Here is a 23,372-nt window from a genome sequence, read left to right as displayed (position 1 = left end):
CCTCGAACACATTCCAACTCAATTGAGGGACAGATATATATCATTAAAAGGAATTCATATTTTAGCCAAATTTTATGAAAAATGTAAGGCTAACCCCTTGCAATGTTTGCCAATTTTGGTCAAATAATGCTCCAAACTTCCTGGAGAGACTCCTAAGGGACCCTCGAACACATTCCCACTCGATTTAGGGACAGATATATCATTAAAAAGAAATTCATATTTGAGCCAAATTTTATGAAAAACGTAAGGCTAACCCCTTGCAGTGTTTGCCAATTTTTGTCAAAAAATGAAAATGCTCAAACTTCCTGGAAAGACTCCTAAGGGACCCTGAAACACATTCCCACTCGATTTAGGGACAGATATATCATGAAAAGGAATTCATATTTTAGCCAAATTTTATGAAAAATGTAAGGCTAACCCCTCGCAATGTTTGCCAATTTTGGTCAAAAAATGAAAATGCTCAAACTTCTTGGAAAGACTCCTAAGGGACCCTCGAACACATTCCAATTCGATTTAGTGACAGATATATCATTAAAAAGAAATTCATATTTGAGCCAAATTTTATGAAAAATGTAAGGCTAACCCCCTTGCAATTTTTGTCAATTTTCGTCAAAAACTGAAATTGCTCCATACTTCCTTGAAAGACTCTAAGGGACCCTGGAACACATTCCCACTCGATTTAGGGACAGATATAACATTAAAAAGAAATTCATATTTTAGCCAAATTTTATGAACAATGTAAGGCTAACCCATCGCAATGTTTGCCAATTTTGGTCAAAAAATGAAAATGCTCCAAACTTCCTGGAAAGACTCCTAAGGGACCCTGGAACACATTCCCACTCGATTTAGGGACAGGTATATCATTAAAAAGAAATTCATATTTTAGCCAAATTTTATGAAAAATGTAAGGCTAACCCCTTGCAATGTTTGCCAATTTTGGTCAAAAAACTAAAACGCTCCAAACTTCCTGGAAAGACTCCTAAGGGAACCTCGAACACATTCCAATTCGATTTAGGGACAGATATATATCATTAAAAAGGAATTCATATTTTAGCCAAATTTTATGAAAAATGTAAGGCTAACCCCTCGCAATGTTTGCCAATTTTGGTCAAAAAATGAAAATGCTCCAAACTTCCTGGAAAGACTCCTAAGGGACCCTCAAACACATTCCAATTCGATTTAGGGACAGATATATCATTAAAAAAAAAATTCATATTTTAGCCAAATTGTATGACAAATGTAAGGCTAACCCCTCGCAATGTTTGCCAATTTTGGTCAAGAAAATAAAAATGCTCCAAACTTCCTGGAAAGACTCCTAGGGGACCCTGGAACACATTCCAATTCGATTTAGGGACAAGTATATCATTAAAAAGGAATTCATATTTTAGCCAAATTTTATGAAAAATGTGAGGCTAACCCCTTGCAATGTTTGCCAATTTGGGTCAAAAAATTAAAACGCTCCAAACTTCCTGGAAATATTCCGAAGGGATCCTCGAACACATTCCAACTCAATTGAGGGACAGATATATATCATTAAAAAGGAATTCATATTTTAGCCAAATTTTATGAAAAATGTAAGGCTAACCCCTCGCAATGTTTGCCAATTTTGGTCAAAAATGAAAATGCTCCAAACTTCCTGGAAAGACTCCTAAGGGACCCTCGAACACCTTCCAATTCGATTTAGGGACAGATATATCATTAAAAAGAAATTCATATTTTAGCCAAATTTTATGAAAAATGTAAGGCTAACCTCTCTGATCCTATTCTTTAGAGCAGTTCTGTAGACATGTTCAACATGAGTAATGACAATTGAACCATGCACTTTGTTGAAGGGTAGTTTAATTTTCAACAATGGGAGGGAGCAATAATAGGGTTGGAAACACGAAAACACGAATTGTTCACCACTAATGTTGGTTTGTTTTTCATCTTAATCAGAATCAATATTTCCAAGTAACATTGTGTTCAATGTGAAATGAACATTTCTCATAATAACTTCTATTTATGCATACAAAATGTTGGTTGTCGACTCAATATTCTGGATCTTGCATCAAGGGTTGACGATCTTTTTTCCCCAAAAAACAAGCGACTTTATAACACAGTGGTCATTTCTCTTGAAAGAGATGCGCCATGCTGAATCTTAAATACTCTGCAGCTTTAATAATCCGTGAAATATTGTTGCACACATTTCTAGCCATGCGCTGTTTCTATCTACACTTTTCTTGTAAATACTTTGTACTCATTTAAAAGGATAGATATATATTTCCTTGCTCTCCTTAAAGGTATGGTTTTAAGCGAAATGAGCTACAATTGTCCCTTCATCACCTACGTTTTCCAAGAAATATTACAGCACAGCTTTCGTTTTTTTCTTAAATATTTCTGTACATAAGACTTCATGAACCATTCTCTAATGTTTGGAACAGGTCAAACCAGTCAAAAACATTACAAAAATGTTCTCAAAACATTTTATGAAATTTCAATTCTAGCTACTCAACAATACTTTAAAAAATAATATTTCTTTCTCTACATCATTTGGTTTGATCTTTAAGTTATATCACAATCAACCCGTAGATATGATTTGAAGACAAAAGTATGTCTTGCTTCATGTAAATACATAATTGTGGTGTCAGCTTAACAGTAATAATAGTCTCCTATGAACTTTTGATTCAGATGTAATCACATCACATCAGGTATCTGCTATCGGTGACAAAAAAAATTTTAAAATGAAGACTTACAATTAGTGCATTGGTCATAAGTGTTAGATATGAACATTTTATGCTAAAGTTGGTCTTTAAATATCTCTGCGAGATACCAAAAAAAAAAAAAAAATAAATTTAATGTTAAATGTTAACACTAAAATGACGTTTCGGTTATGAGAATAAATGGTTCGCTCTATAGGCTAATTGATAGACTTAAGTGTCCTTAAAACTGTAAACAATTGACACAAATATTCAGGTCTGAACAGGTCTCAAAAAAAGGTCTCGGCTGCTGTACCAAGTGCTTGTTTCCAAGGACCATGCATGTGTGTCTGTTGTTAAAGAGGTTGTGGAATGCTCGAAGATATTTCCGTCAGTTTTCGGGTATATGTAGCCTAAGGTGTGATGAAATAAAAATGACTATTGTGTCTGTCATGAAATGAGTACAAAAGGTACTTTCGAGAGCTGTTCTTCGAGTCCTGTTTCGACCCGAACGTGCAATTTGTGTAAAAGTCGTCGTTGGGGGCAGCAAACAAAACATAGTAAATCCTGACGTAATAAACAGGACTCGTTTATACTACGCTGCATCGGAAGTCCTGTTTATTACGTCACGATTTAATATATGTTTTGTTTGCTGCCCCCAACGACGACTTTTACACAAATTGCACGTTCGGGTCGAAACAGGACCTAAAAAACAGCTCTCAAAAGTACCTTATGTACTCATTTCATGACAGACACAATAGTCGGTTTTATCTCATCACACCTTAGGCTACATATACCCGAAAAATGACGGAAATGTCTTCGAGCATTTCACAACCTCTTTAACCTCTGTGGCAGTTGCTTCCCACAAGCGTTCAGAAAGTACCAATTATAAAGTGTGGTTTCGAAATTAGATTAGTTCTGTTACTCGAGTATCGGTTTGGGTCGACGGTTCTTGCCTATAAAAGTGGGGGGGGGGTGTTCTGATTTATTGTAGTCCATGTAGGAGGCATTTGGGCAGATTTTGTGTGACCAGACAATACATACACATCAGCTGGCTAGTTAATCAGAATATCTTTTTCCCGAGTGTTCGAGATATACATGCATGCCTAACTAGCTTTTTAAGCTTTCACAATTATACCTCTTTATTTAATCTCAATCACTCGCTCCATCATCCAAATCACGTGCTCCTGCGTCCTCAGCTTACGGGGCGTCTTGTACTGCATGACAGAAGCCGTTGTCATGGCCACCCTAAAGTCCCTTAGCTCCAGAAACGTACCTGTCCTCACGAATTTCAGCTGGGCCGGGGAGATGGTGTTGGATACCCGCAGGCCGCTGTAGTAGACGTGTTCTTGCTGAAGATGTTCATCACACTGAAATGAAAGTGAACACTTGTCTCGTTACCAAATGGGTAGCTCTACAAAAATATTGATATAGTTGTACGTGTATTTGCGACATCTTGCGCGCGGTGCCTTCAAAGAACCTATGCATTGTCATATTGCTGTTATATAGCAACACAAACTAGTAACTAGTACATCTAAAAGTAAGGTTGGTTATCTTTGACAATTCTCTTCAGAGTTGACTGAATTACCTTTGACCTTTGCTCTTCTGTGACTTCATTCAGCTCCCTCTTGTCAGGATCGACCTCAAGAAATACGATGTAGTATAGTTCTGTGACGAAACAAAAGGTCAGACAGAAAAAAAAAAACGCTCAGTGGTTGTTGCAGCATTTTTAGTATTTTAGGAGTCGGAGTAGATTTTTAAATAAAGCTTACCTGAACTTTCAGGATCGTAAACTGGGCTCTCTGCGCATGTCCAATCCACTAGTTGAATTCCTGGCCAGCCTTGAATGGTGTTCTTTATGGCAGCGTCAACAACTTGGGTGTTCACTTTCTCGTAGACTAAATTAAGATATTCTCCTGACCTGAAAAAGAGCGTCATTAAACAATGCGATTAACTGTTAGCTGGTGCCAGAGGGCCAGCTATAGTGATATCGTATAGGACTACAGAATCCATTGTGTATACCAGATGCATGAACAGACTTCCAGTGAAAAGCCATTCTGAACTGTTCAAAAGAAACTAAAAAGTTGAACAAAGAAATCGACTAGACAGAGGTAATGGGACATGTAGCCTCCGGATTACCATATCGGCGCCTTACCAAGAGAGCTATCCATTTGGCCGGTTTCCTAATATGTCAATGTATCTGTTCAGAGGCGCTAGTCAGAAGCCATCAATCCGAATGGGTTGAACAAAGAAATCGAATAGATAGCGGGATTTGGACACGCGGCCTCCGGATTACCGTATCGGCGCCCTACCAACAGAGCTGTCCATTTTGCTGGTTTCCCAATTAAATTGTGTCAATTTGTTTTGTTAAGGGGCGCTTTTCAAAAGCCATAAACCCATATGCCATGTGCCTAGGGATCACGCCCTAAGTCAAGATGCTTACAATAACGCAAATTTACAGGAAATACGGGAATCACTCAGAGATACCATACGGATTTTTATTACAACTTTTCATGATGAAGTAATCTTTTGGTATAAAAAAAAAACTAGGAATAAGAAAAGGGAGGACAAGTAAAGTGGACCACTTTGTCTTCTATAATAATCACACACCTGTTTTGCTCCGGGATGAACTCCAAGACAGCCATGTGGGGGCAGGGAGCGTATCGAAGCTCTTTCTCATGAAGCCACATGTTGATCGCGAGGTGGCCTACCTCTGTGCCGCCGTATCCCCAACTGAAGCAAGGAACACCTAGCCAAGACAAGATCAATGGTTATTTAAAACCAATACATTTTTAAAGACAATTGTATTAATGAAGATGGCAAATATTAACTTGGCACTTAGTATTCCCCTTTTTTGGTGGGACCAATATATGAATCGATTCTGTTGGGCTCCGGTTCTTATGTGTAGTTTCATAGTGCTTGCGTAGATTGAATTTTAGGCACACACTCTTCAGATTTCTATTCAATTTAACTCTTACCATAACTAAATTTTTCTTCTAGTTTCTTCTTGAAACTCATGATGTCGATTCCCTCAATGGCGACCAGATGAGGCCAGATTCTCTTCAAATGCCATGGAAGCCTTTCTCGAATTCCCTTCTCAACTTGCATACTCGGGCCTTGTCCAGTCTGAGATAGCCTTGGAGAGACCGGCGTATATCAGGGTCTAGAGGGATCTTAGCATTGATCTGCCCGGTAGATAGATCATCTAACATTGCTTGCCAGTTGGTCTCCAGACACTTTAGAGCTCGGTACAATTGGGGAGTAAACATGGTAGACAAGAGAGCGAGATTGGTGTCGGCAATCGCGAACAGCATGTGAATGTAGACGGCAGAAGGCTCATTGGTGATAGTGAAGGCCGGTGGAGGAGAGCTGAGCTCCGATAAACGCATAGTGTCCTCCTGTTTGATGAACGTGTACGGAGAAATGACACGGCCAGTTTTGGTGAAAGAGATTTTGGGATGGATGTAGAAGAAACAGCGTTTCTGTACAGGGCTTGGCCGGTGAGCACACTGGTACAAAGCCAAGCGCCTGATCTGCATGCAGAGTGCATCTCCCTCTATCCAAAAAGAAACCAGGGGTATTTTCTTCCCGACTCCGGTGGTTCCCGATGTGACGCCGAATCGCACGGGCTCCTCGTCAAGAAAGACGCCTTCTTCTACGTCTGCCAGCCGCTGGATGTAATCCCTGTAGTGATCGTACGTGGTGAGCGGATGCTTCTTGCGGAGGTCTTCCACTGATTGGATCTCCCCAAGACGGTTCTTGCGCCCGTACTCCGTCTTGGCATGTCGACTGGTCAGCTCCCGGATCAGATCTTCCTGGGCTTCTCGCGGATGTTTCCACATGTGATTGATCTTTGCCAAGATGGAGGGCGTGGCTAGTCGTTCACCCTGGTGCCACCTGTAGGACATGAGTAGAGTTGTGAGGGTGTGACTCTCAGAGCATCGTAGAGTCGAGATGTGGAAGGCAATCAGGGATGAGATGCCCAGCAGCACTGCCGCAGCACCTAATCGATCAAGGTCATTAATGTGAGTACAATTTGTTTGTATAATAGGGACGTTTGTATATTAAATTCTCTCCGTAATTTCAGAGTGGCAGCATTTGGTAGTATTTTGGCATAAGCGATTCGACGTGCAGCAACGACCCGCGCATGATTTCGCCCCGATCACCACATTTTCTTTATGGTATATGTTTTCCGTTGGGTAGATGTCCATGAATAAATACCTCATTTTTTACAAGCGTACTCAGTTTCGCCAGAGGGGTTTGCGAGACCAAAATAGCGCTGCTTAAAATGCGTCACTAACAGTCGAGCCTGATGTAAAAGCTGGCCACAATTCTATTCAACTGATTTCAAAATGGCTGAGTCTGTTTCTGCACTCAATAGGGGACGTTGAACCATTGATGTAAGAACTCTCTAACCATTTTTTAAAATTATTGCTGAAACAAAAACATTGTCAAAAAACCCGCCGGGGGGGGGGCAAAGTTCCTCCCTGCCCCCCCCCCCCAGGATACGCCACTGCTAGGTTGACCCTCTGGTTCCAGGAAAACTATTCAAGCTAGACCATTGGATGGTGTAATTATTTTCAGCCAACGGTAAATTTCTATTGTTGACCCGATAAAGTGGGTTTGTTTGAGATTAAGGTGGAGCCATAATTATCCCAGATAATCAGTTGGGATTGTGCCTGGCGTACATGGACTAGTATAGATTTCATTAATTCTTTGGAAAATGAAACCTAATCCCCTCCCCCTCCAAAAAAGAAAAGTCATTGGAAACGACAACTCACCTACTGTTACTCGGAGGGCCAGATGGGATTGAGAAGTCATGCAATAGCTGAGAAAGACCGCAGCTAGGAGCGAGGAGATGAAACCCCAGCATGCACAGCGAAGATTCCAAGTAACCGCCATTTTGACTACAGGACTTTAAAGTAGGCGTGTTGAGGACTTCAAAATTTTCCACTTTGGACGTTATATGCCGGCAGTACAAAATGTAGCCTAGGTGGCGTCGGTGTGTACATTTATCAAAACAAATACCCGTACACACGATAAGGCTATTTCACCGTGCCCTTTGATATCATTCCCTTATCCTAAACAACTTCAACAATTAGAAAAGTAGATGAGAATGCAGAAGACACGATAATACGAGTTGTTTGCAACAATAAAGTTGTTTTTGTTTTCTAAAAAATAAAAGAAAGGAACTGCGATGTGCGAACCCTTGGGTTTGTGATTATGGTAGCTTGTCACCATGTGTGAAGAATTTCTTCTTCCTGGGACTGACCAGTAAATGACACTCTCTCCACTTAGATTTTCTTCTACTTCAGTATTTGATTTAATGAATGGGAGTCTCCATACTCTCCACGATATGAAGGAAATAACAAACCCCAACCACCAGGTATTAAGGATATTCCACTGCCTCGAGTTTAAATGCAAGAGAATACTACAGTGCAGTGGTCACTGTTTTTGAATCCGAGCACAATCCTGCTTCCAGCTCGTCAAGGTTTTCATTGTGCGGTCCATGCAAGGAATAACAGTGGTCGTTAGGAAGGGCGTCCTCTGGGACGCAGCGGTTTTAAATAATCGATTCCCCACATAAATATATACACATACAATCAATAATGAAATAGCACTTACTTAGATGTTAGATGGCAATTTTTCAAATTTTTTATCCATATATAACTTTCACTTTGCAACTGAACACTCTGGATCCATCATCAACGGCTGACAGGCTTTTGCAAAATATCAACATTCTGACACTGCGGTTAATTGTCTTGGTAGAGATGTGACATCCTAACTCTTAATAACGAAATGTTGGTACATGAGCTATTCAATTTTGCGTGGCACATTTAACAATTTATGAAAATGGTTAGACATTAGATTGGTTTCCTTTCAACCAGATGTTTGAAATAGGATAAGTAAACAATCCAAAGCATGAGATTTTCGGGGATTTCAGGACGCAGTGCCCTTTTAAGCTCTACTCCATATCAAGACGGGTAATGGCCCGCGAAACCCTGGCAAAGAATACACATCGACTGCGCTGGACTATTCTAAGGACAGACGATCCTGGTTAATGTTGATGCACATTCAAAACGGCCTCAATTCTTCCAGACAACCACTTCACTATCAAGCAGGACGACTGATCTCCTAAGGGGCATTCACGCCCAACACATTGTCCCTAAGCAACTTGTTAGTATCAATGGTCCGCAGTTCAAATCAGAGGAATTAAGGATCCTGAAACACCATGGAGTGTGGCACATAGCTTCAGCTCCTTATCACCCAACGACAAATGACTTGCAGGGCGCTTCGTCCAAACCTTCAAGAATGAACCGAAGTCGATGGAGGGGGAGACAAGATCAGTAATAAGGTGCCTAAGGTTTGGGTACCCACTTAACCCTTTTAACCTACTGTGGCAAAATGAGGAATGTCCCCCAAAACCATGTTCTGAGTTATCAACGCCTGAAGTTGGATGCACTGGAAAAATCAGGCAAAATCAATATGTTTTTTTTTTCTTATTTTTAAGTAGCCAAGGTATCCAAGATTCACACTATGCATTTTTGTTAAATACCCACAAAAGTTGGAAACTAAATAACGTTTTCCACTGCCGTTGGCGGCGCAATGCGTATTTCTTTTCTTTTTTTCAAAGCCGGTTTTTTTCACGAAATGAGGTTGGCGAAGTTCGGCGAGACACTGTTGAATTTCCTGGCATATCTTTGGAATAAATTTAGCTATATAAATAGATTTGGTATCATTGAAAAGCCAATGATTTGTGCTTTAACATGATGTGCGTAGCTTGAAGAGTCACAGGTGGGGGATATTCCTCATTATGATATGGCAGGTCATCAGCTTCGTTGTCTCTTCAAAACTTTTGAATTAGATATAACCACAAGTTAACAATTCAAGTATCGGTATTGATATTAAAAAAAACGTATCGAAAGAGGAGACTTAAAATGATAAAGTAGTAAGAAGTGTAAGATTGTCATTATTTAGACTGATTTTCTTTCACGGAATGTAGGCGTGCCGTGTAAAAAGACGCATCTTTATTTTGTACATATGCGTGCTGTGACGTCATTTCAACACTAAATCAGCCAAACTAGGCATGTAATACTTCATTCTTGTGCATGTGGTTGGTCCGGTCAAAGGTCATCCAGGATAAAGACGACCAAACTGCAGAAAGCACCATAAGAAACCGATACAGCTTTCTTGTCATGTCTCGAAGATCACTTCTGTATGTTATCCCGAATGACCCATGATCCGTTATAATTAACGCATGCACACTTGGAATACCGAATTGACCATTTTATCAAGAAAATGATAAGCATTCACATGTTAATCAGTATAAATCCCTTTTTCCTAAGTGGTGTGCGAGATGTATAACTAGCTTTTTGACTTTTTACAATAGTCTCCCTACTTGGTCTCGATCACTCTCTCCATCATCCAAATCACGTGCTCTCGCGTCCTCAATTTACGAGGCGTCTTGTACATCATGACAGAAGCTGTAGTTTTGTTCACCCTGAAGTCCCTTAGCTCCAGAAAGGTACCTGGCCTCACAAATTTCACCCGGGATGGAGAGATGGTATTAGACTCCCGCAAGCCGCTGTAGTAAACGTGGTCTTGCTGAAGATGTTCATCAAACTGAAATGAACGATGAAAATAGTCTCGTTACCGAAGGATACCTCTAAAACTGTTGATATGTTAAACATGTATTTCCGACAGCCTTTCCGACACATTACTGGCTTTTATTTTAAAGAACCTGTGCATAGTAGGCCTATGTCATAATCTCATACGAAAGAAAACAAACTCCTTTTATAAATCCAGAATATTCAAAGCTCGTAACAATTTGTGAAACTTCTCTAACTTAGGAGTTGACTGAATTTTATAAATCCAGAATATTCAAAGCTCGTAACTATTTGTGAAACTTCTCTAACTTTGGAGTTGACTTATTTACCTTTGACCTTTGCTCTGCCGTGACGTCATTCAGCTCCCTCTTGCCAGGATCGACCTCAAGAAATGCAATGTAGTATAGTTCTGTGCCGAAACAAAAGGCCAGAAAAGAAAAGGGAAGTTATCACGTCATTATATCGCTCCTCAGTGTTTGTTGCAGCATTTTCAAAATCTGGTGATTCAAAGTAGTTTTTAAATAAAGCTTACCTGAACTTTCAGGATCGTAAACTGGGCTCTCTGCGCATGTCCAATCCACTAGTTGAATTCCTGGCCAGCCTTGAATGGTGTTCTTTATGGCAGCGTCAACAACTTGGGTGTTTACTTTCTCGTAGACTAAATTAAGATATTCTCCTGACCTGAAAAAGAGCGTCATTAAACATTGCGATCAAACTTTTAGCTGGTTCTAGAGGGCCTAGCCTAGTGTCCCTATCTATAGTCAGTGGGCTTGTGGTGGCCCATATGTAATTTCGGGTACATTCTTTGAAACTCTCAGGATCACTAGAGGATACCTCAAGAAGTTCCAAACCACTTGATGCCATTTTCTTCTGACCCTTTTGTGGGCGTGGCCATGATTTTAAAAAGTGGGGGCATCGCGCGCAAAATTTTTTTACAAAATGTTCCTTTTCTTTTTCGCATTTGGACAGTTCACCAAAGTGCTACATCACAAGAAAACAAATCCACAATTTTGCCTCTTTTGGGGGTGGGGCAACATTTTAAAAAGTGGGGGTCACATGTCGCTAACAGAAAATCGACCTGTAAAATGCAATCTTGAGGTGTTTTGTTTTTGTTTTTGTTTTTGTTTCAATCCATTATAATTTGGCAAGGAAAAAAACGTTTACATGTCAACTCATAAATTCTTTGGCTCCCATTTGGGGGGCGTGTCACACTTTTTTCATAAAAAGGGGGCATACGTGTATTCCAAAAGAAGGCTTGTGCGAGCCCATATGGATTATTGCACATTCTTTCAAACTCTCACAAACACCTCTGGACACCTCAACAAGTGACAATCTGCTCCACCCCACTCCCCCCCCCCCATTGGCCATTAAAATGGCAGCCGTTTTTAACATATCTGGCATATTGTACACATACATGTACAAATGGACAAATAATCAATTTTATGAGACATTTATGTTTTGATATACAGTGAAATCTCGATAAGTCAAACTTTGAGAGAATGGGCTCAAAATGTGAGCTAAGCTGAGTTTTGAGTCAAGCAGGGTTGTATATCACTGTTATACAACTAAAGGGAATAATTAGTCTTTGTTTGACTTAACAGGAGGTTTAATTTATCAACAGTTTGACATTTTGAGATTTCACTGTAGTTTATTTTGTCCTGACAACAATGCTGACCTTGTTTTATAACATACAAACTGCAATAGCCTTTTTAACTTCAAATTTATTCATCTTCACTTCATTTATAAAAATGATATTATGAAATGTGGTACTCGATCATTGGAAATAAAATTCGAAAATTACAAATTGCAATATTAAGAGTAAAATTTGCCAAACTTGGGTGATTTAGTGAATCCTACATAAGTCACTTGTAATTGGACAACATATTTGGTATTTAATATCCATGACGTTATTTAGTAATAGAAAAGTGTGAGACTACATTGTCAATAGTTGCAGAATCCAGATCTGGATGGATTACACAACATTTTGTGTGTGTGTCACAGTTTTAAATATGGCATATCACTGAATATATGTATCATTAATATAATTGGTGCCATACTTTAAGATCAGATATATCAGAAGGAAAACTTGATATCCCAAGCCTCTGTCAATAGGTTTGCCTAACTTTTGAGTTTTTCGCTTTAGAAAACCATGCTGGAATGTTAAGGTAAAGGATTTGTAGTTATTAAAATACGTTTATAATTTGAACTGGTCACATGCTTTTCTTGAATCTGTGGGGAGCCAGGTTGGCGCTTGGGGAGTCAGGTTGGCTCATTGGTTACTTTCCTCGCCTTTCATCGCAGGGTTTGATTTCTGCCTGGGCCTTCATGTGGATTGGGTTTTCAGAAACTATTGGCAATATAGTCATCAAAGTTTCAGCCTAAGATGTGTTTCTCTACTCGGTGGCTACAAATCCTTTTGATATATCCAATCTTGAAGTACATCACCAATCATATCATTTATGGTGATATGCCAAATTTAAAACTGTTAAGTGAAACAAATCTTGTGTAATCCATCATGTGTAATCTGGATTCTGAAACTATTGACAATATAGTCTCACACTTTTCTATTACAAAATAAGGTCATGGATATTAAATGCCAAATATGTTGTCCAATTACAAGTGACTTATAAAGGATTCACTAAATCACCCAAGTTTGATAAGTTTTACTCTTAATATTGAACTTTGTCATTTTCAAACAATATTTCCAATGACCGAGTACCACATTTAATAATATCATATTTATAAATGAAGTGAAGATAAATAAATTTGAAGTTAAAAAGGCTATTGCAGTTTGTGTGTAATAAAACGAGGTCAACATTGTTGTCAGGACAAAATAAACTACAGTGAAATCTCAAAATGTCAAACTGTTGATAACTCAAACCTCCTGTTAAGTCAATCAAGGACTTTATTCCCTTCTATAACAGTGATATACAACCCTGCTTAGGCCAAAGAAAAAGTCTCCGGTTTCTGGTATGGAGCTTGCCCAAAAAGTGGTGCGGCGACGCGGCTTTTTTTTTTTTTTTTTTACCTGATTTTTTTGCTTCAAATGTCGGCTGATGACTGCAAATGGTGCCCGACTAAACTTAGTGCAAATATATGGGAGTCCAGAGAGGCCACATAAAGCTTATTCTCGACCATAACCCAATCTAAAAACACGTTAAAATTGTGCAGCAGCATGATTCCAGTCAAACCAGTGAGTTTGGCGGTTTTGAGACATCATCTTTTATTGAAAAAAAAACAACTTTTTCATTTTGCCGACGCACATGGCAACGGCGACGCGCGCGCATACCAGAATTATTTTCTGTCATGTTTTATTTTTAATGAAATAGTTTTTAAAAAATGAATAACATAATATAATACATTTGCGGGGTGAATATACAAGAGAGGTCACCCACTGAAAAAAGGCGCTCTCTTTTGCCCACAATATGTCAAAAAAGGCGTATATGGACCTTATAGGTAGCAGTCATCAAGGCAATACATTTGTCTTGCTGTGACATACCAGAAATAAACCTTTTAAGCACTCTTTGTTACTGAATTAAAATAACAAATGATGCCCTATAAGACGGCCGCTATACTCATAAAATCTACCCATGAGGTCTAAGAAATACGAAGGGTGCTCAAGTTTAAGGAATAAGTCAATCTGGCATGAAATGTTATCATGGCCTACGTCAAAGTGAAAATGCACAAAACGCTGCTCCGTCCCATAAATTCAAAACTTTTATTTTTCGATTCATTGACATTCAACGGTTGTATTCAAAAATGCTATCAAAAGCTTGGAAAACACAACGACTATCCTCTATCAATAGAATTTCTGTAGAAATAAAACTATGCAGTTTTTCTAGTATATATTTCCCTGCTCAGTCTTGCAATTGACTGTGTATTTCGTTAATCTTTCAGAAATTTGAGATAATTAACACACTGTTATAATGCAACTCAAAATAATTATAATATACACGACTACATGTAATTGTTGCACAGATTTTTCATATTATTCAGGGAATTATTGTAATAGAGGGAATTATTGTTGTTAATGTATTTTTACTCTGTTGGACGGTTTTTAATCAAATTTGGTATACTACTTTTAATTGGATAGCCTAGTTGTATTTTTGGAAGACAGGTGTTTTTACCAATTAATCTGAATAAATAAAGTATTATTCCATCCTGTATGCTCATTGCCTCTGTCCCTTTGCCAGATTCATGCTATTGTGTCTCATTCAGTGCAAATCACTGGAGTTCGTTTCATTCCCTTTAACGCGTTTCTATCATTCCGTTCCCCCTGTGAGCGTCCTTCGTTTGTCTTCTAAGGCCAAAAAAAAGTCTCCGGTTTCTGGTATGGAGCTTGCCCAAAAAGTGGTGCAGCGACGCGGCTTTTTTTTTTTTTTACCTGATTTTTTTGCTTCAAATGTCGGCTGATGACTGCAAATGGTGCCCGACTAAACTTAGTGCAAATATATGGGAGTCCAGAGAGGCCACATAAAGCTTATTCTCGACCATAACCCAATCTAAAAACACGTTAAAATTTTGCAGCAGCATGATTCCAGTCAAACCAGTGAGTTTGGTGGTTTTGAGACATCATCTTTCATTGAAAAAAAAACTTTTTTCATTTTGCCGACGCGCATGGCTACGGCGACGCGCGCGCATACCAGAAACCGGAGACTTTTTTTTTTTGGCCTTAACTAAAAACTCTGTTTTCCACACCAAATTATAAGGGATTGTAACAAATACAAAAACAAAACAAAAAAGCTCAAGATTGCCTGTTACAGGTCGATTTTCTGTTAGCAACGTGTGCCCCCACTTATTTAAAAAGTTGCCCCACCCCCAAAAGAGGCACAATTGTGGAATATTTTTTTCTTGTGATGTAGCACTTGAGTTAACTGTCCAAATGTGAAAAAGAAAATTAATTTTTTTTAAATATTTTTTTAGGCGAGCCATCAGATAACAGACCGTTCGGGTACCGGGTCCGGTATGCTAATTTCTTTCACCCCAATCGGTACGAAGCCAGAAGCCACCCGGTCAGAAATTTGAGATAATTAACACACTGTTATAATGCAACTCAAAATAATTATAATATACACGACTACATGTAATTGTTGCACAGATTTTTCATATTATTCAGGGAATTATTGTAATAGAGGGAATTATTGTTGTTAATGTATTTTTACTCTGTTGGACGGTTTTTAATCAAATTTGGTATACTACTTTTAATTGGATAGCCTAGTTGTATTTTTGGAAGACAGGTGTTTTTACCAATTAATCTGAATAAATAAAGTATTATTCCATCCTGTATGCTCATTGCCTCTGTCCCTTTGCCAGATTCATGCTATTGTGTCTCATTCAGTGCAAATCACTGGAGTTCGTTTCATTCCCTTTAACGCGTTTCTATCATTCCGTTCCCCCTGTGAGCGTCCTTCGTTTGTCTTCTAAGGCCAAAAAAAGTCTCCGGTTTCTGGTATGGAGCTTGCCCAAAAAGTGGTGCAGCGACGCGGCTTTTTTTTTTTTTTACCTGATTTTTTTGCTTCAAATGTCGGCTGATGACTGCAAATGGTGCCCGACTAAACTTAGTGCAAATATATGGGAGTCCAGAGAGGCCACATAAAGCTTATTCTCAACCATAACCCAATCTAAAAACACGTTAAAATTTTGCAGCAGCATGATTCCAGTCAAACCAGTGAGTTTGGTGGTTTTGAGACATCATCTTTCATTGAAAAAAAAACTTTTTTCATTTTGCCGACGCGCATGGCTACGGCGACGCGCGCGCATACCAGAAACCGGAGACTTTTTTTTTGGGCCTTAACTAAAAACTCTGTTTTCCACACCAAATTATAAGGGATTGTAACAAATACAAAAACAAAACAAAAAAGCTCAAGATTGCCTGTTACAGGTCGATTTTCTGTTAGCAACGTGTGCCCCCACTTATTTTAAAAGTTGCCCCACCCCCAAAAGAGGCACAATTGTGGAATATTTTTTTCTTGTGATGTAGCACTTGAGTTAACTGTCCAAATGTGAAAAAGAAAATTAATTTTTTTTAAATATTTTTTTAGGCGAGCCATCAGATAACAGACCGTTCGGGTACCGGGTCCGGTATGCTAATTTCTTTCACCCCAATCGGTACGAAGCCAGAAGCCACCCGGTCAGAAATTTGAGATAATTAACACACTGTTATAATGCAACTCAAAATAATTATAATATACACGACTACATGTAATTGTTGCACAGATTTTTCATATTATTCAGGGAATTATTGTAATAGAGGGAATTATTGTTGTTAATGTATTTTTACTCTGTTGGACGGTTTTTAATCAAATTTGGTATACTACTTTTAATTGGATAGCCTAGTTGTATTTTTGGAAGACAGGTGTTTTTACCAATTAATCTGAATAAATAAAGTATTATTCCATCCTGTATGCTCATTGCCTCTGTCCCTTTGCCAGATTCATGCTATTGTGTCTCATTCAGTGCAAATCACTGGAGTTCGTTTCATTCCCTTTAACGCGTTTCTATCATTCCGTTCCCCCTGTGAGCGTCCTTCGTTTGTCTTCTAAGGCCAAAAAAAAGTCTCCGGTTTCTGGTATGGAGCTTGCCCAAAAAGTGGTGCAGCGACGCGGCTTTTTTTTTTTTTTACCTGATTTTTTTGCTTCAAATGTCGGCTGATGACTGCAAATGGTGCCCGACTAAACTTAGTGCAAATATATGGGAGTCCAGAGAGGCCACATAAAGCTTATTCTCGACCATAACCCAATCTAAAAACACGTTAAAATTTTGCAGCAGCATGATTCCAGTCAAACCAGTGAGTTTGGTGGTTTTGAGACATCATCTTTCATTGAAAAAAAAACTTTTTTCATTTTGCCGACGCGCATGGCTACGGCGACGCGCGCGCATACCAGAAACCGGAGACTTTTTTTTTTGGCCTTAACTAAAAACTCTGTTTTCCACACCAAATTATAAGGGATTGTAACAAATACAAAAACAAAACAAAAAAGCTCAAGATTGCCTGTTACAGGTCGATTTTCTGTTAGCAACGTGTGCCCCCACTTATTTAAAAAGTTGCCCCACCCCCAAAAGAGGCACAATTGTGGAATATTTTTTTCTTGTGATGTAGCACTTGAGTTAACTGTCCAAATGTGAAAAAGAAAATTAATTTTTTTTAAATATTTTTTTAGGCGAGCCATCAGATAACAGACCGTTCGGGTACCGGGTCCGGTATGCTAATTTCTTTCACCCCAATCGGTACGAAGCCAGAAGCCACCCGGTCAGAAATTTGAGATAATTAACACACTGTTATAATGCAACTCAAAATAATTATAATATACACGACTACATGTAATTGTTGCACAGATTTTTCATATTATTCAGGGAATTATTGTAATAGAGGGAATTATTGTTGTTAATGTATTTTTACTCTGTTGGACGGTTTTTAATCAAATTTGGTATACTACTTTTAATTGGATAGCCTAGTTGTATTTTTGGAAGACAGGTGTTTTTACCAATTAATCTGAATAAATAAAGTATTATTCCATCCTGTATGCTCATTGCCTCTGTCCCTTTGCCAGATTCATGCTATTGTGTCTCATTCAGTGCAAATCACTGGAGTTCGTTTCATTCCCTTTAACGCGTTTCTATCATTCCGTTCCCCCTGTGAGCGTCCTTCGTTTGTCTTCTAAGGCCAAAAAAAAGTCTCCGGTTTCTGGTATGGAGCTTGCCCAAAAAGTGGTGCAGCGACGCGGCTTTTTTTTTTTTTTACCTGATTTTTTTGCTTCAAATGTCGGCTGATGACTGCAAATGGTGCCCGACTAAACTTAGTGCAAATATATGGGAGTCCAGAGAGGCCACATAAAGCTTATTCTCGACCATAACCCAATCTAAAAACACGTTAAAATTTTGCAGCAGCATGATTCCAGTCAAACCAGTGAGTTTGGTGGTTTTGAGACATCATCTTTCATTGAAAAAAAAACTTTTTTCATTTTGCCGACGCGCATGGCTACGGCGACGCGCGCGCATACCAGAAACCGGAGACTTTTTTTTTTGGCCTTAACTCAAAACTCTGTTTTCCACACCAAATTATAAGGGATTGTAACAAATACAAAAACAAAACAAAAAAGCTCAAGATTGCCTGTTACAGGTCGATTTTCTGTTAGCAACGTGTGCCCCCACTTATTTAAAAAGTTGCCCCACCCCCAAAAGAGGCACAATTGTGGAATATTTTTTTCTTGTGATGTAGCACTTGAGTTAACTGTCCAAATGTGAAAAAGAAAATTAATTTTTTTTAAATATTTTTTTAGGCGAGCCATCAGATAACAGACCGTTCGGGTACCGGGTCCGGTATGCTAATTTCTTTCACCCCAATCGGTACGAAGCCAGAAGCCACCCGGTCACTGAAGCGTGACGCCCCAATCGGTCCAAACTGGTGACTCAGGGTTTCACAATAGGCAACATAAATTGAAGTCTGGCCATTGTTGGAGGATTATTCAGCCCACTGGGGATTACCAGCGGCAACTTCTATGAAGCTCATTACAGTCATTGTTGCCTACGGAGGATTAGCGCGTCGCAAATTGGTTCCTTTGTGATGAGCCAGAGCCATGGTGCAGAAGCCTGGTGGAGTTAATCCAGGCCGATCGGTTCCATGCAAGGTCCCAATCCCTTCATCATACTGGGCGGGCTCAACCCCGAACGGTCCGGGGAGGGATTCTAATTTGAGGGCTCGCCTTACGCGCGAAGCCCCCCACTTTTTAAAATCATGGCCACGCCCACAAAAGGGTCAGAAAAAATGGCATCAAGTGGTTTTGAACTTCTTGAGGTATCCTCTAGTGATCCTGAGAGTTTCAAAGAATGTACCCAAAATTGCATATGGGGGGTCATTTTCGACCGTAAGCCCACTGACTACTAGCTCGCGGACTTTAATACTGACTGTCACTTGTCAGATGGACTTCAATATCTATTATATAATGTAATCCTATGGTATAGGTTTACAAATTGCATATCCATCATACACGGTGAGTAAAAAAAAAACGAAACCCAAATGTCGGGACCATTGCTTTAGTGAAGTTCTAAATGTAGCACTTTTAGAACCTAGGATATAAAAGCCCGAGTCATAAGCTTTCTTTTAGTACAAGAATCATTCAAATCACTCGTGTACTGTTCAAGTTATGGGCTTTTAAACACAACCACCGCTTTAAAGTTCTGTCCACGGATCACAAAAAGGTAGGTGTTCTTTCAGCAAAATGAAAACAAATCGCATAGGGATGTGAATTGTTTTCGTTTTGCTGAAAGAACGCACACTTTCTGTGTGATTTGTGGACAGAACTTTAAAACGGTGGTTGTGTTTAAAATTCTGTAACTTGAAAAGTACATACGTGATTTGAATAATTTTTAAACTAAAAGAAAGCTTATGAATTGGGCTTTAACATCCTAAATTTTTTCTAAGTGCTACATGCAGAACCTCACTAAAACAATAGTCCCGACATTTGGGTTTCATGTTTTTGACTCACCCTGTATAGACCAGATGCATGAAAAGACTCCCATTGAAAAGCCATACTGAATCAATTAAATTTTGCCCGCTCTGGCATCAACTTTCTAGGATTACTTGGTTTTGTTGTTTACCTGTAGAGCATGCGCATGGCAGGGCAGTTCTCGTGGAATCCCACAATCTGGATGACATCTCCATTCCGATAACGGTATAGCCCGGAGCGCGTGGTCAACACCAGTTCATATCTGCCACCGACCTCAACCTCGTCAATGAGCAGAGTCTTTGGGTCTTCATCCGAACTGTTCAAAATTAAAAGGTCTCAAGTTGAACAAAGATATCGACAAGAGTGGTGATTGGACATGGCATGCAGCCTCCGTATTACCGTATCGGCGTTCTACATGTACCTACAAAGCTATCCATTTTCCCCCAAGAGTATCTCCCACTGTTCAGAGGCACTAGTCAGAAGCCATAAATCCGAATGCCATGTTGTCAGGGATTGCGGCCCGGATGTCACGATGCAAGCAAAATAAGCAACGTCGCAAACCTAGGAAATATGGGAATCACTTTTCACATTAAACCACAATGGGAAAGTGACCTTGTGTATTATCACTACATAATGATTGTGAAGTCGACCCATAACAACAATTATTTGGAATTAAACAGAAGGAATTAAATATTTTTGGGGGTTTGCTTTCATGGCAAAGGAATCTGTATGTATTTCAAGAAACTAAGGATTCGAAAAGGGGAACAAAAATAAAGTGGACCATTTTTTTCTTCTGTGATTATCACACACCTGTTTTGCTCCGGGATGAACTCTACGACGGCCATATGAGGACAGAGGGCGTATCGAGCCTCTTTGTCATGAAGCCACATGTTGATCGCCAGCTGGCCTACCTCTGTGCTGCCATATGCCCAATTGAAGTATGGAACTCCTAGCCAAGACATGACCAGTGGTAAGTTATTACGAATCATGTTTTAGACAAGTGCATAGATCAAGATGGCTTACGACACTTGACAGAGTATTCCTTTTTTTCTTCATTTTTTTTAGTAGGACAAGGATAATGATTTGATTCTGTTTGGCTCAGGTTCTTTCACAGTGCTTACGCAGATCGTATTTAAGGCGCACAATGAGATTTAAGTTCAATTTAACCCTTACCATCAGTATATGTTTCTTCAATTTTCTTCTTGAAACCCGCGATGTCGATTGCTTCAATGGCGATCAGATGAGGCCAGATTCTCTTCAAAATGCCATGAAACCCTTTCTCGAATTCGCTTCTCAACTGGGATACGCGGGCCTTGTCCGGTCTCAGATAGCCTTGGAGAGACCGGCGTGTATCAGGGTCTAGAGGGATCTTAGCATTGATCTGCCCGGTAGATAGATCCTCCAGCATTACTTGCCATTTGGCCTCTAGACACTTCAGAGCTCGGTACATTTGGGGAGTAAACATGGTAGACAAGAGAGCGAGATTGGTGTCGGCAATCGCGAACAGCATGTGAATGTAGACGGCAGAAGGCTCATTGGTGATAGTGAAGGCCGGTGGAGGAGAGCTGAGCTCCGATAAACGCTTAGTGTCCTCCTGTTTGATGAACGTGTACGGAGAAATGACACGGCCAGTTTTGGTGAGAGAGATTTTGGGATGGATGTAGAAGAAACAGCGTTTCTGTACAGGGCTTGGCCGTTGAGCACCCTGGTACAAAGCCAAGCGCTTGATCTGGCTGCAGAGTGCATCTCCCTCCACCCCAAAAGAAACCAGTGGTATTTTCTTCCCGGCTCCGGTGGTTCCCGATGTGACGCCGAATCGCATGGGCTCCTCGTCAAGGAAAACGCCTTCTTCTCCGTCTGCCAGCCGCTGGATGTAGTCACAATAGTGATCGTACGTGGTGAGAGGATGCTTCTTGCGGAGGTCTTCCACCGATCGGATCTCCCCAAGACGGTTCTTGCGCCCGTACTCCGTCTTGGCATGTCGCCTGGTCAGCTCCCTTATCAGATCTTCCTGGGCTTCACGCGGACGTTTCCACATGTAAGTGGCCCTTGCCAAGGTGGAGGGCGTGGCTAGACGTTCACCCTGGTGCCACTTGTAGGACATGAGTAGGGTTATGAGTGTGTGGCTCTCAGAGCATCGTAGAGTCGAGATGTGGAAGGCAATCAGAGATGAGATGCCAATCAGCACTGCTGCAGCGCCTGATGCAATGAAATGGATTCATAGGAGTCAGGCAAGCTTGGTAAAACTGGTAATAGGACGGATTTAGTTGATTCAGATTGGCCATTCACTGCATGGAAGTCTTTCATGCATGTGGCGTACATACACAATTGGTCGGATTGAGCAATGACCGGCTCTCTTTACCGGCGAACAACCAGGCTAAGCCATACGTGAGAGTGGGTCAGTCAGTGATGAGATTGGTACAAAGAGGACATAAGTATGGCCCTCAGGCAACTATGTTAATAAGACCATTGGCTGTATAGTCGTTATTTCAGCTATCCGTAAATTTCTGTTCTCTTCATAATTATTTTATAATAATATTATAGCAAATGAGCCCATAGAGTGGGTCTCGTTTGAAATAAGATGGAGACACACTTATCCCACGTAATACGTCTTGGTATAGGTTCCATATACAATTTAGAAAGTTGCAACTTTACCCCTAAAAAGGATTTTTGTTTGTCAATAAAAGCAACAACTCACCTGCTATGACTCGGAAGGCGAGATGAGACTGAGGAGAAAAGCAATAGGTGAGAAGGACCGAAGCTAGGAGCGACGAGATGAACCCCCAGCATGCACAGCGAAAATTCCACTTAACCGCCATTTTGATTATAAGACTTCAGAGTGGGCGTGTCGGGTCTTTTGAATCGTCCACTTTGGAATCCGTTATGCCTGCTGTGATCCAACATACTTAGTAAGTGGCGTCGATGTATACTTATCAAAACACATGGCACAGTTAAAACGTATGAGATTGTTCCCAATTTGCTGTTCTATTCATAAGAACGTCTCTATTCATTATAGTCAGGTGGCATTACTGTAAAATTTGTAACCAATTTGGCCCTATGAAACGGCTCTATTTTGCAATGGAGCGTAGGCGTTTATTTTCAAAATGGCGATAGACTTGAGGAATGCTTTTATAGAGGTGATCAACTAGATAGAATTTTTCCCGAAAGTCATCGGTTACCCCCCCCCCCCAAAAAAAAAAAACCGGAAAATGAAAGATGATGAAATAAGCCTTTATACACCTTGGAAGGTTGTGGTTAGTTTTAATATATTGTTTTTGGAAGTACGCGTTATTATCATAGTTCTATGTTCACGAGTCCATGTCTGAACCCCCAAACTCGTCTGCTGCTAGTACTAGCCAGTGGCCCACCCATTGGGTTTTTTTTAATGGGGGCAGACTATATTGACGTTGGTGGCACCACTTACACCCCTATTATACTACTCGAAAATAGGCCTCATACATATCACCAAGGTCAAATCGTGGGACTAAAAAAAAAAAAAAAAAAAAAAGACAACCCCTTGGTTTGGGGGGGGGGGGGCTCGAGCCCCCCGACGGCCCCTCCCCCCCCCCCCCCCCCTTGGGTGCGGCACTGAGCTAGGCTAGTCTGTTGTGGCTGCTCAACCTACCTCCCGTTTTGATAATGTG

The 23,372-nt window shown here is 40.1% G+C and overlaps 1 protein-coding gene and 1 pseudogene across 1 annotated transcript; both read right to left on the bottom strand.

Moving 5' to 3' along the window:
• Nucleotides 1-3,785: 3,785 nt before the first annotated feature.
• Nucleotides 3,786-7,577, bottom strand: LOC119721484 (annotated as a pseudogene).
• A 2,493-nt stretch (nt 7,578-10,070) lies between these two features.
• LOC119721483 (probable indole-3-acetic acid-amido synthetase GH3.9) lies at nt 10,071-22,547 on the bottom strand. The gene is made up of 7 exons (XM_038191563.1): nt 22,427-22,547; nt 20,902-21,927; nt 20,539-20,677; nt 19,880-20,044; nt 10,815-10,963; nt 10,612-10,691; nt 10,071-10,298 (listed from the first exon to the last, which is right to left on the bottom strand). Exons 1-7 carry the CDS (start codon nt 22,545-22,547, stop codon nt 10,071-10,073), a joined length of 1,908 nt encoding a protein of 635 aa, XP_038047491.1.
• Between the last annotated feature and the right edge of the window lie 825 nt (nt 22,548-23,372).

This window comes from Patiria miniata, unplaced genomic scaffold, assembly GCF_015706575.1.
Source record: "Patiria miniata isolate m_02_andy unplaced genomic scaffold, ASM1570657v1 HiC_scaffold_13, whole genome shotgun sequence".
Classification (NCBI taxonomy): domain Eukaryota; kingdom Metazoa; phylum Echinodermata; class Asteroidea; order Valvatida; family Asterinidae; genus Patiria; species Patiria miniata.
Note: the sequence above shows the minus strand (reverse complement) of the source record. Positions and strands in the feature narration are given on the sequence as shown.